The following is a 12,292-nucleotide window of genomic DNA, read 5'->3' on the forward strand; positions in this document are numbered from 1 at the left end:
GGGGCTGCTGCTCCGTTGCTCAGCAACCGACTATTTTAGTGCCTGAGGCGAGGCCATGGAGTCATCCTCAGTGCCCTGGGCCAACTTGCTTAAACCATTTGAGCCCTGTCTGTGGGAGGTGGGGGGATAAAGAGACAGAGAGAAAGAGAAGGTAGGGTGGAGAAGCAGATTGCTTCTCCTGTGTGCCCTGACCAGGAATCAAACCTGGGACATTCACACACCAGGCCGACATTCTACCACTGAGCCAAACAGCCAGGGCCTGACTTTTTTCTTTATAGTGTTTATTATGACATTGTCTGTTTTCATTTGTTCATTGCCTGACTTTCTTCACCAAAATGTCAGTGTCCTTAGGGAGGGACTTTGTTGTCTTCATTAATCACTGTAATGCCAGTGCTGAGAACACTGCCAGGGAGAGTCAGACTCAGGGAATGTTTACAGATCAGGTGAATGAAGTAAAACCTGAGACTTAACAGCTTTGTGGCCTCATTACTCTCCATTTCTGTCCCCAGCTCCCAAACACCAGGCTACTGGCTTCAAAGCCTTCTATCTATGCCTCTGCCAAGCCCCAGCCAGACCTCACCTCCCACTCTCAGAGGGTGTGTAAATAAAGGCACTGCCCACAGTGTCAGGAGCTGCCAAACCCCAGGATGAATATAGTGCTTAGTAGCTAGGCTCAGCAGATGGTTCGACTCCAGCCTTTCTGTTACCCTCTAGAATTTGGGCTAAGCATGGTAGATTATTAGCATTGTGTCTTTGATTATTTGATTTCTTTTAATGTTCAGCCTGTAGCACTATTCAGTTGTATACCGTATTTTTCGCTCCATAAGGCGCACCTGACCGTAAGACACACCCAGGGTTTTAATGAGGAAAATAAGAAAAAAAATATTCTGAACCAAATGGTGTGTTAAAATATTTAATAAAATACGTAGTTTGTTTATTCAAGGCCCCTATATCCGTCAGTGACTTGAAGTGCCTGAGTGAGGAAAAGGCTGAATGTTTAGGGTCTCTGGGACCTCAGCAAACTGCAAGTTTGTCTCTCCCACTCCTGCCCTTGCCCCCAGTTTGTCACTACCTCCAGCTCCCTGTGGGCACAAGTTAGATTTTCTGGTTGGTTTGTTTTGCGTACTTGCTTACCTTTCATAGTCAGCCTTCCTGATGACAAGAATTAGGAAATCTTAGTTTCCTGACAAATATATGCCTCTTAATGACTTAGCATTTTATTAGATGCTTTTAAAACAATTTCACATATAATTTTCTTTGATCCTACAAATAATACTGACTGGTGGGTATGTCAAGAAATGCCTCGGCCCTGGCTGGTTGGCTCAATGGTAGAGCGTCAGCCTGGCGTGTAGAAGTCCCGGGTTCGATTCCCGGCCAGGGCACACAGGAGAAGCACCCATTTGCTTCTCCACCCCTCCCCCTCTCCTTCCTCTCTATCTCTCTCTTCCCCTCCCGTAGCCGAGGCTCCATTGGAGCAAAGATGGCCCGGGCGCTGGGGATGGCTCCTTGGCCTCTGCCCCAGGTGCTAGAGTGGCTCTGGTCGCGGCAGAGCGACGCCCTGGAGGGGCAGAGCATCGCCCCCTGGTGGGCAGAGCGTGGCCCCTGGTGGGCGTGCCGGGTGGATCCCGGTCGGGCGCATGTGGGAGTCTGTCTGACTGTCTCTCCCCGTTTCCAGCTTCAGGGAAAAAAAACAAAAACAACAACAACAACAAAAAAAAAAAAACAAGATTCTTTGGGGTATATACTCAGGAATGAAATTGCTAGCTCCTGTGGTAATTCTGTTTTTAGAGAAACTGCCATCTGTTTTCCATAGAGACTACACTTTTTCACATTTCTACCATCAGTGCACAAGAGTTTGATGAAAAATTTTTTATAGCAACTCCTTAACACTGACCTGTCAACATCAGTCTTCCACAAGACTAAGCAAGAATGCATTAGTTGTCTCATAAGTGCTTCTACCTAGAATTAAAAATAAACTTTTTAAAAGTGCCTCTTAGTTTATGGCTCTCTAGCATCTCTTGAAAAGTAAGCAAGAGGAAATGTGTTTTTTTAGTGGTTTGTTGTCAAGATAGGCATTCTTCTCAAAGCTATTTGCCTGGCATTTTCCTCACTTCCAGCTTCTGTCCTGTGATATTGAAACATCCAGAGTTGCTTGACCAGTGGTCACACAGTGGGTAGAATGTTGACCTTGAATGCTGAGGTCCCAGGTTCAAAACCCTGGGGTTGCTAGCTTGAGCGTAGGCTCACCAGCTTGAGCATGGGGTAGCCGGCTTGAGTGTGGGATCATTGAGATGACCCCATGCTCGCTGGCTTTACCCCAAAGATCACTGGCTTGAAGCCCAAGGTCACTGGTTTGAGCCCAAGGTTGCTGGCTTGAGCAAGGGGTCACTAGCTCATCTGGAGCCCCCTGGTCAAGGTATGTATGAGAAAGCAATCAATGAATAACCAAAATGCCATAACTATGAGTTGATGCTTCTCATCTCTATCCCTCCTCTCTGTCTCTCCATCTCTCTCTCTTAAACAAAAATAGGTTCAAGATTATCTTCCTGCAAATTCAGTTCTCTAGAATGAACTTGGTCTGGGGCATGATGGTTGACTTTTGCTTCTAACTTGCAGCTGTTTCAGATTTTAGTATCTGGTTTCTTAGTGACTGCGATTATTTAGAGTGACTACATGTTAAAAAACGGCATCTCTCATAACAAGACTTCAAGGCTTACACCTCAAGTTAAACAAAACATAAATTAACAAAGCCACCACGCTGTAGCAGTCAAATCATCCTTCTTGATGGGCCCACATCAAGCCCTTCCATGTTGGTTAGTTCAACCTGTTTTACTCCACACGGCTGAATTCTTAACTAGGGTTGGAATGGGCCTTGAGCAAGCCCTTAGTCTTATGAGCCTATGTAACAGATACATATTCTCTCTTGATATTTTAAAAGTGAAAACTCACAACATGCAATACATCCTAGTCTCATTTGAGGAAATGGTTTTGATTGCCTTAGCTTAGACTGATAAATGAAAAGGGTCTATTACCTTTTGCCTTGTAGTTGATATTTTTAATAACTAAATCTTGAGAAGAGAGGTATAAGAGAAATTCTGAAATGAATTAATTCCTACCTCCAACTCTAAGCAACTATTGCCTCCTCTCTTCTCCTCTTCCCCAAAGCCACTTATGTTTAAGAGAAGAGGGGGAGGTGCTTTCTCTTACCTCTCGCCTTAATTTCAAAATACTTACAATCTTCTCCTTTAAGAGCATTCTCTGTTTCCATTATCCAGGTTAACTAATTTTATGTGTGCTGTTCTTTAAAGGTTCACTTTTCAGACTTTTAACCATAACTTCAGTGATTCTCCAGGCTCTTACCTTGATTCATTTTTACTTGGAAGTCCTAGCAACTTGAGAAAGAACTGAGTGTACTAAATGGGAATGTGATAGGAAAACACCACCAACAGAAGAACATGAGTAGGCAATTCAGAAAAGACAAACTATGAATTACCAGTAAATATATATTTTAGAAAGCTTATCATCTTGATAAATACAAGAAGAACCAATTATAAGACAATGAGACACTGCAACTTCTGTTAGATTGGTAAAGAGGAGAAACCCAACCTCCTCAGGCTTGGGGAAGGTATGAAAAACAGACACGCTAGGAGGACAGATCGGCAGTTTATAACTCAACTTCCAGGAATTTACTTTCTCTTTGACTTCACAATTCTTTTCTTAAAAATTATTCTAAGAAAACATGAGCATGCTTAAATAGTTATCAAATGACTAGAATTTATAGCCTATAAATAGAAGGGTATTCATTTAAAGTCTTAAGAGTGCATTTTTCTCTTCAAGTGAGGCTATGGGTATTCTTTTTTTTTTTTTTTTTTTTGTATTTTTCTGAAGCTGGAAACGGGGAGAGACAGTCAGACAGACTCCCGCATGCGCCCAACCGGGATCCACCCGGCACGCCCACCAGGGGCCACGCTCTGCCCACCAGGGGGCGTCGCTCTGCCGCGACCAGAGCCACTCTAGCGCCTGGGGCAGAGGCCAAGGAGCCATCCCCAGCGCCCAGGCCATCTTTGCTCCAATGGAGCCTTGGCTGCGGGAGGGGAAGAGAGAGACAGAGAGGAAAGGGGGGGGGGGCGGTGGAGAAGCAAATGGGCGCTTCTCCTATGTGCCCTGGCCGGGAATCGAACCCGGGTCCCCCGCACGCCAGGCCGACGCTCTACCGATGAGCCAACCAGCCAGGGCCTGGGTATTTCTAATTTTTAGCCTTTTGTTAATCTTTATTTTCTAAAATTTCAAACATGTTTTGCTTTTGTATTAAGGGATCAAACCATGAAAGTTTGTTCTTTTTTAAATCAAAGACCAAGCTTAGACATCCCTCACCTTCTTATCCTGCTTTCCTATCCGTGCCTGTCTGGGCTGTTTGCAAGTTGAACAGCATGTTCAGTCAGCTCTTCATTTTCCAAAACCTGCTACCTTGGGGCCAGTCATCTTACCTCCTGCCTATATAACAGAGGTGCCCAAGAGTGTCCCTCCCTGTGGTTATTACCAGTTCAGATCTCCAGTTTTATCTCTAAGTAGTCTATCATCTTCTTTTTTTTTTAATTAAATGAGAGGTGGGGAGGCAGACAGACAGCTGCTCAGTTACTTGGCAGCTGAGCTATTTTAGCACCTGAGGCAAGGCCATGGAGCCACCCTCAGCGCCTGCGGCCAACTTGCTTGAACCATTCGAGCCATGGCAGCAGGAGGGGAAAAGTGAAAGAAAGAGAGAAGGGGGTGAGGAGAAGGGTGGAAAAACAGATGGTTGCTTCTCCTGTGTGCCCTGACCAGGAATCAAACCTGGGACTTCCACACACCTGGCTGACACTTTACCGCTGAGCCAACCAGCCAGGTTGCAGTTTATTTTATAAGTAACCAGTTCCTACTTCCCGTTTTTTCTGTTTATGTTGGATGATTGACATTTAGAGGTGGATGGGACCTTTAAGTTTATCTTCATTTTATCAGTAAGAAAACTTAGATCCAGAGAAAGATAATGATTTGTCCAAAGGGTCATACAAACTTAGTGCAGAACTCAGGTCTCTTATCTTGTACCTTTTCTCCCTCTATGAGACCATGCTGCCTCCTTCTCACGTTTCACTTCATTCAAGGAATTCTGCTTATTTTCATTTTGCACACAGTTTTGGAATAAAATCTGGAACAACATCCATTCCACTATTGTAATCTCAGTCCTCTGTGGTTTGGTGATCCCTCATCTAGTCCTCTACCTTCATAGAGAAGTTAATCTCTTCTTATGTACAAAACACTTTAACTTATGCACACACACATTAACTCTGATAAATAGGCCCATTCTCTATTTACAAGTGAATGATACTTAGAAAAATTAGGTACCGTAACTTAAATTCAGACTGTTTTACTCTTTCATGTAGCTTATTTATTTTGGAGAACTTTGCAGACCCCAGCTAATGTCCCCAAAATGTACAGCATCACAACAAAAGATTAAATAATACCATCCCAAAGTCCAGGAATTCTCCCCAACACAAACACAACACATGTTTAGATTCTGACACTAGCTTTTAGAAGATCAGAGTCAGCCTGAGAACTGGACCATTTCCATCTATTCAGAATTTCCCACTACTTTTCATGTAGTGGGATATGATGGGGTCATGTACTTGTGAATTCTAACATAAAGGAAATGTGAAGCCCTTGAAATGTTTCTTGGTAAGATTAAATCATTGCAAAATGCAATTAATGAGTTATTTCTTAGGTTTACTGGTCTGTCACCTTGTATAATTGAGAATTAGAGTGTGAGTCTGTCCATTTCAGTGTGTGCTGGGTTTTGCTTTCATATTCAGAGAAGTTATTTCCCATGCTTCATGTAAAATTTTAGAAAGTCTGTGTTCATTAGACATCAATAAGTTGTGATACTGCCCATGTGGCGCTTGATCAAGGTTTTGGATTTTAAGGAACTCTTCCAGCACAGTTCCCTAAATTCCCCACCATCTTCTCTACACTGCTCTTCCCCACCCGTCTACCCACCCTGCCCTGATATATGCCTCAGAGTGTTTTTATACAACTGTAAGACACAGGAAAGAATTCATAAAACGAACGCTATTGAGGCCAGCCCTTGATGCACATGGGAGGTCTCCAGGCTGTGATTTATAGACTCTCAGCCTCCTGTAGCCTTTCCTGTGCCTCTCTTTACATCCTGTCCTCAAGTTCTTCATTTGCAGTGACCAAAAATAAACCAATAATAGCTTTAAATATGACCTCTTCTAAGAGTCTACAGTTTAAAGCAGTCAAGGCTTTGGATAAACCAGAGAATGATTCCCTAGTGCATAAAACAGTAGTTCTCAAACATTTTGAAGTCGGAGAGCTTTAAAATCCTACAAATAATTATAGGCGCACTATATACAAATTTCTGAGAAATATGTTATGATAATTAAGTCAAATATTAAAGAAAAATATATAAAGTCCAAGCATGCTTTTATGGTAATTAAACAAAATAAATATGACAAAATTAAATTTATTCTGACATTAGAAACACTTTTATGTTACGTATTTTGAGTTATGCTTTTTAGAATTCGTAAAAAAGGGGTTAAAAAAATAAAAAAAACAATGAAAAAGTTATCTTTTTATATATATAGATACATTTTTAGTAAGATTTAGTAAATTCGGCAGGTCCTGGCACGAATGTGTTAAGTTTTTTCATTCTTGTGTTTATGAGAAACATGAGCCTGATGTGTCCTAGCAATTTCTTCAATGTTTCGGCATATATTTGAAAGGCAGACTCTCATTTCCTTGTCAATACATTGAAGAATTCCTCTCTTTTTACTATTAATTGTGTTGAGTGCAGAAAACCCCCACCATACATATCTTAATTTTACAACAAACAAAGGACAGAAGAAACTTGCCTCCAGTCTTTCTGGGGAACATGGGGGGGGGGGTACTGTAAACAATCCAGCACCACAGTTTAACAGCCTTTTGCAACCTAATCAGGCAAGTGAGGTGGGGGGTTGGGCAGATGGTCAGCTTACAGCCAATTCCCCACACCTCTGTCCCCCAAAAACCTAAACTCCAAAATCCCTGTTGGTTTTTTGGTCCCCAACAGGCCAAAATACCTCTGGAATACCATAGGGCGTACCTGGAAATTTTCTAGGGCGCACATTTTGAGAACCACGGGCATAGAAGATCTGGGTCCTAGTCCTAGCTAGCTCTGTGGCATACTAGCTATAAGCTCTTGATTGTTTATCTTTTCTGAAGCTAGTTTATTCATCTGCAAATGAGAAGGCTGATTGGATAATTAAGATTTGTGGTTCCTTCTAGTGCCAACATGTCTTTTACAGCTTGACTATTGTACATGGGACCATGTCTGTGTGAAGGGTCTTCCTCCTATGTTGATAGAGACAGGCAGACCTTGTAGGCAACATGTGGAAGAAACTTTGAAGTTAAGTCCAGGCTCTACCATGTCCCATCTATGACTTGCAGCAAGTCACACATTCTCACAGTCGCTGATCTCCATTCTCCTCAACTATGTAGTATTTCCAAATTCAGGGTTTTTTGTAAATGATGAATGAAAATGTTTGACATTCAACTCTCCAAATGTAAGCGATGAATGTGGTTATAATGGTGCCTGGAGACCAGCACTGAGTCATTGAGAGCCTTTTCTTACTCTGAGATTACTGGGAGTGAAAGAAGCTGGTTTTGTACATGCCATCCACCTTCGGATGCTGTAGCCTTGTACTCTCTCCTAGTTTTCTGCCTGGTAATTACTTTGTCCCCTGTGCCTCCCTCCCCTAGTTCCGGTATATGAGTATCCCCAGGCAGCAGTGCCACACAGATTACCTATGTGAGTATGTGTTACTTTGAGGTTCAGTTGGAAAACAAGCCTCCCTAAATTTGACATCTTGCCTCATCCCCACTCCACTTCATCTCCCCACACAGCACACATCCACATGCATGTGCACATGTACTTCATAACTCTCTTACATGCTTTGGCTAATGACTAACAGATTAGATTCTTCTTGAAGTTTCTGACTATTTCTGGTTGACAACTCCCCCCATTGACCTCACCTCTCCAGTGAAACCTAAAGACAGAGGTGAGACAGAGACTAGAGGGAACCAAGAACTGGGGATGCAGAGATTAATATGACATCTTCCCTGCCTTCAGTTGTGGTGTAAGGACTGCAAGAGCGTTGAGCGTGGAGTGCTCCAGAAGTTCCCTGTAATGTGGTGGGAGAGGGTGGGGGAAGGCATTGTGATATTTAAGTGACCGTTACAAAAAGGTGTGGGAGTTTCTCCATTTGACAGTAGAGGAGATAGTGTCAGAAGTGTGAGGACCTGCCTGACTAGGCGGTGGCACAGTGGATAGAGTGTCGGACTGGGATGTGGAGGACCCAAGTTTGAAACCCCGAGGTTGCCAGCTTGAGCACGGGCTCATCTGGTTTGAGCAAGGCTCACCAGCTTGAGCTCAAGGTCGCTGGCTTGAGCAAGGGGTCACTCGCTCTGCTGGAGCCCCCTGGTCAAGGCACATATGAGAAAGCAATCACTGAACAACTAAGGTGCTGCAACAAAGAATTGATGCTTCTCATCTCTCTCCCTTCCTGTCTGTCCCTATCTGTCCCTCTCTCTGACTCTTTCTGTCTCTGCCACACACACAAAAAAAAGTATGAGGAACTAGCCTGACCTGTGGTGGTGCAGTGGATCAAGTGTCGACCTGGAGTGCTGGGGTCACCTGTTTGAAAGTCCGGCCTTGCCCAGTCAAGGCACATATGGGAGGCAACTACTATGAGTTGATGCTTCCTGCTTTTTACTACCCCCCCCTTTGGTTTCTATCCCTCAATTAACATTTAGTCTTTACTTATTTCAATTCCTGATGGCCTAGAAGAATACAGATTCATTAAAATGTTGTAATATATACATATTTGAACTTTGAGTTGCTTCTTTTTCTTTAACACTTTTAATTTTATCTTAATGGCATTTTATTTCAGTGGTAGAAAAAATGGTTGATAGGCCTTTAACTGGGCAAGTTATAGAATTACAAGGCTCAGTCTCCTTGTAAGTAAAAGGAAGATAAGCTCTTAATTCCTTTCTTTCTACACAATTCTATGATGTAATGTTTTGTTTCAAGTTAATCCTCTACCTTTAAAGGTTAAAGGTAAGTAGATAGTTGTTGATGGATGAAGGTTAAAGGAATTATTTTAGAAGGAATCTTACTGTGTACAAATTATCACACATTAAGTTATCAGGTGTGGCAAATCTGGCAGCTTCTGTTGTTCTTTTATTCTTAGTCATATCAAAAGTAATTCATCTGCAGGCTTAAGTGACTTTTGTGAGATTCAACCTTAAAATAATAAAGTACCAGCATGTCACAGAATCTTAGTTGGCAGACAATAAATGATTGTTGAAGTTAACTTAGGCATGGTTTATTGTATTCTCTTGGTGAGTTAGAAACCATTTCTAAATGCAAGTAAAAAAAGAGATTCAAAACTAAACCTATGAAGGGAAATGAATAGACAAAGACATATGCATATGTTTATGGCAGCTTTATTTTTAATAGCTAAAAACTGGACATAACCAAATGTCTATCAGCTAGTGAATGAATCAACAAAATGTACATTCATACCATGGAACACACTCAGCAATAAAACAGAACAAACCACTGATATGTGCTTCGACCTAGAGGAATCTCAAGAGCACTTGAGATGAACATTGGACAGAAAAGACTGCATCCTGTGTGGCTCTATTTAGAGAAATCCTAGAAGAGGCAGAGCAATCAGGACAGAAAGCAGATTGCGTGTTGCCAGGGTCTGGGGGTGAGAAGAGGTATTGATTAGAAAGGGGCACAAGGGTACTTCCTGGGGTGATGGAAATGTTCCGTATCATTATTTCAATAGTGCTTATATGAATGTGGATATTTGTTCAGATTCATCATATTATACATTTAAAATTGATTAACTTAGTGTAAATTATACCTCAAATTTAAAAACAAACCTATGGCAGCATCTCGAGTGCCTCATGGAGTGACTACTTCATTTAGGGAAATAATCATTTTTAAACTTTGAACTTTGAAATATGGGGGGAGGTAGAGGAGTGATAGATGACGGTGGAGGAATACTTGTCTCGGGGTGGCGAACACATAACGAAATGCAACGTACAGATGATGTATTATGGAATTGTGTACCTGAAACCTGTATAATTTTATTAACCAATGTCACCCCAATAAATTCAAAAAAATTTTTTTGTAAAAAGGAAGACTATTTTTAACAAGATAATAACATTTTTATGGTGAATCCATACCAAATTTTGACCCCTAAAATGTATTTGCATAGAAAACAGAAAATGATGAGCTTGCTTTAATATCTCATTGCATTCTTGCTTTTTTTTTTACCTCTCTGCCCAACCTAGAAAAGCTAATTGAGGGACTCAAATCTCCTGACACTTCTCTTCTGCTCCCTGACCTCTTGCCTATGACAGATCCTTTTGGTAGCACTTCTGATGCTGTGATTGGTAAAGTTGTCATCTCTGTTTCTTCAGTAATGCATGATGTGTGTGTCTATTTCAAGAATGATAATTAACTGGCCAACCGATCCCTAGTGAGTAGCCCTCATGAGGAGTGGAAATGCCTCCAAGCCTTCTGCTGTTGGAGGATGCCTTGTGCTAACCAAGAAGCCAAGGCTGTTTATTCTCCTTTGTTAGCACCTCAGATGAAGTGTTTTCTCTGGTTCCCAACTGCACCACACTGATATTTTTTCCCTTCTTGATATTCTGAGATTTGTGGAGTGATGTCTTATGAATGAGGAAGAATATGGAAAAATTCACATTTAGTTACAAAAACATTATATGAAAGTTGATTTCGAGTTGGACCTTACTTTTAGTAGATTCTTCTCTAGAAGACTGACGTGCCAGGTATCAGTAACTGAGAAAACGTAGGCCTGGTGGTGAAGCCTCGGGAGTAGACCCAGGGGAGGGGCTTGATCTGCTTGCCCTTACCTTTCTGTGTGCTGCAACTGCAAGGCAGGCAAGACCTCCAAAGTGCCCAGGGCCCCTGTACTACAGGGGCGCAAAGTCCTAGGAGTCAGAGGCCATGACACTACAGAGAGCTGGGCCTCCAGCTGGGGGATCTCACAGTGCAGAGTACCTCCCCGCTGCAGATGGGATTTGAGATGGACTAGTGACCTTTGGAAGACACAGAGGATGTGAAAGGTCCCCATGTTTAGACCTCAAGAAAAGCAAAATTACCAGAATATATTAAAGTGCCTTTTAGTCCATGTCTTCTGACGTGGGAGATCTCCTGGATGGTCTCACTTGGTGTTTATCTATAAGCACTGAGAATCACTGAGGCTGGCTACAGTGGTTAACTGCACAGGTATGCACGGTGCAGCCCAAAAACTCAAAGCAGCAACAGTAAAGGAACTTTCTGTGCTTCCCATCTTGCCTCAGACTGGCATTTTAGAGACCTGTAAAGGAAGGCCTTCACAGAATTGTCCAAAGAACCTCTGACTGCCTTTTCCTTACCCTTTATTCTCCTTTTTTAATGCTCTGTTACAAAAGAAAAAGCTGATGTTGCTGTCGAGAGTCTCATACCAGGACTGGAGCCGCCGGTGGCCCAGCGCCTCCCATCTCAGACGGAGTCTGTGACCTCAAACCGCACAGGTCAGTCAGGGTTCTCTGTAGCATCAGGGCCTGGTCTTCCCACCCCGACAGGTGGTCCTGGGCTTGTTTTGCAGCTTGATTAGTTCCTCCCAGGAGGGGTGCCCTTTTTTGTTAGGACCTCAGCTTCTAGATGTTGAGTGATGTGTTTTCTTGCAAAAAAGCAGAGTATTTTTTGGAGTCATGTTCTTGTAGAGTGATCCCTGGGCTTTCTCTGATTACAGTCTTTCTTTATTCAAGATTTTTTCACTGGTGGCAGATTCCTCCTATCTCCTTAATTAAAGAACTCTGCTGAGCTGTAAAGGTGCCCTAACTCCTCCAGGTTACTGAGCAGTGTTTCCCCTCTAATAGTGATTTCCATGGAGCTCGTAGTCTGGGTGTTGACATCCTATTCTAGCACAGTGCTTTAGTCATATGTAGGTGGTTTGCTGTTAAAATGTAGACAAAGTTAAAGTCTTCCCTGGTTCCAGCATTGCTTTCACTCTAATTTCAAAGTTCACTCTTAGTAGAATTTCTTAACTGCCCATAAATACAGATTTGATAACCTTCATTTTTTTTGAGTCCATAATTACCTTAATAAAACTATTCGATTTCCTAACTTGAAACAGAAGCAGTTAGAAGTCTAGGAAGTATGAAAATTAACTCCTCCAGG

At 42.3% G+C, this 12,292-nt stretch overlaps 1 protein-coding gene across 14 annotated transcripts in view; it reads left to right on the top strand.

Moving 5' to 3' along the window:
- Positions 1 to 12,292, top strand: part of AAK1 (AP2 associated kinase 1) — a 207,764-nt gene that overhangs the window by 177,710 nt on the left and 17,762 nt on the right. For 8 of the 14 annotated variants that reach the window (XM_066378061.1, XM_066378066.1, XM_066378062.1 and 5 more), the window contains 2 exons: positions 10,396 to 10,497; positions 11,542 to 11,643. The exons of 3 other annotated variants lie outside the window; for them this stretch is intronic. In XM_066378061.1, coding sequence (XP_066234158.1) covers positions 10,396 to 10,497; positions 11,542 to 11,643 — 204 coding nt within the window. The remainder of the gene's footprint in view (positions 1 to 10,395; positions 10,498 to 11,541; positions 11,644 to 12,292) is intronic. 3 more of the 14 variants (XM_066378064.1, XM_066378065.1, XM_066378070.1) reach the window with 1 other exon arrangement.

Source organism: Saccopteryx leptura, chromosome 3 (assembly GCF_036850995.1).
Source record: "Saccopteryx leptura isolate mSacLep1 chromosome 3, mSacLep1_pri_phased_curated, whole genome shotgun sequence".
In the NCBI taxonomy this organism is placed as follows: domain Eukaryota; kingdom Metazoa; phylum Chordata; class Mammalia; order Chiroptera; family Emballonuridae; genus Saccopteryx; species Saccopteryx leptura.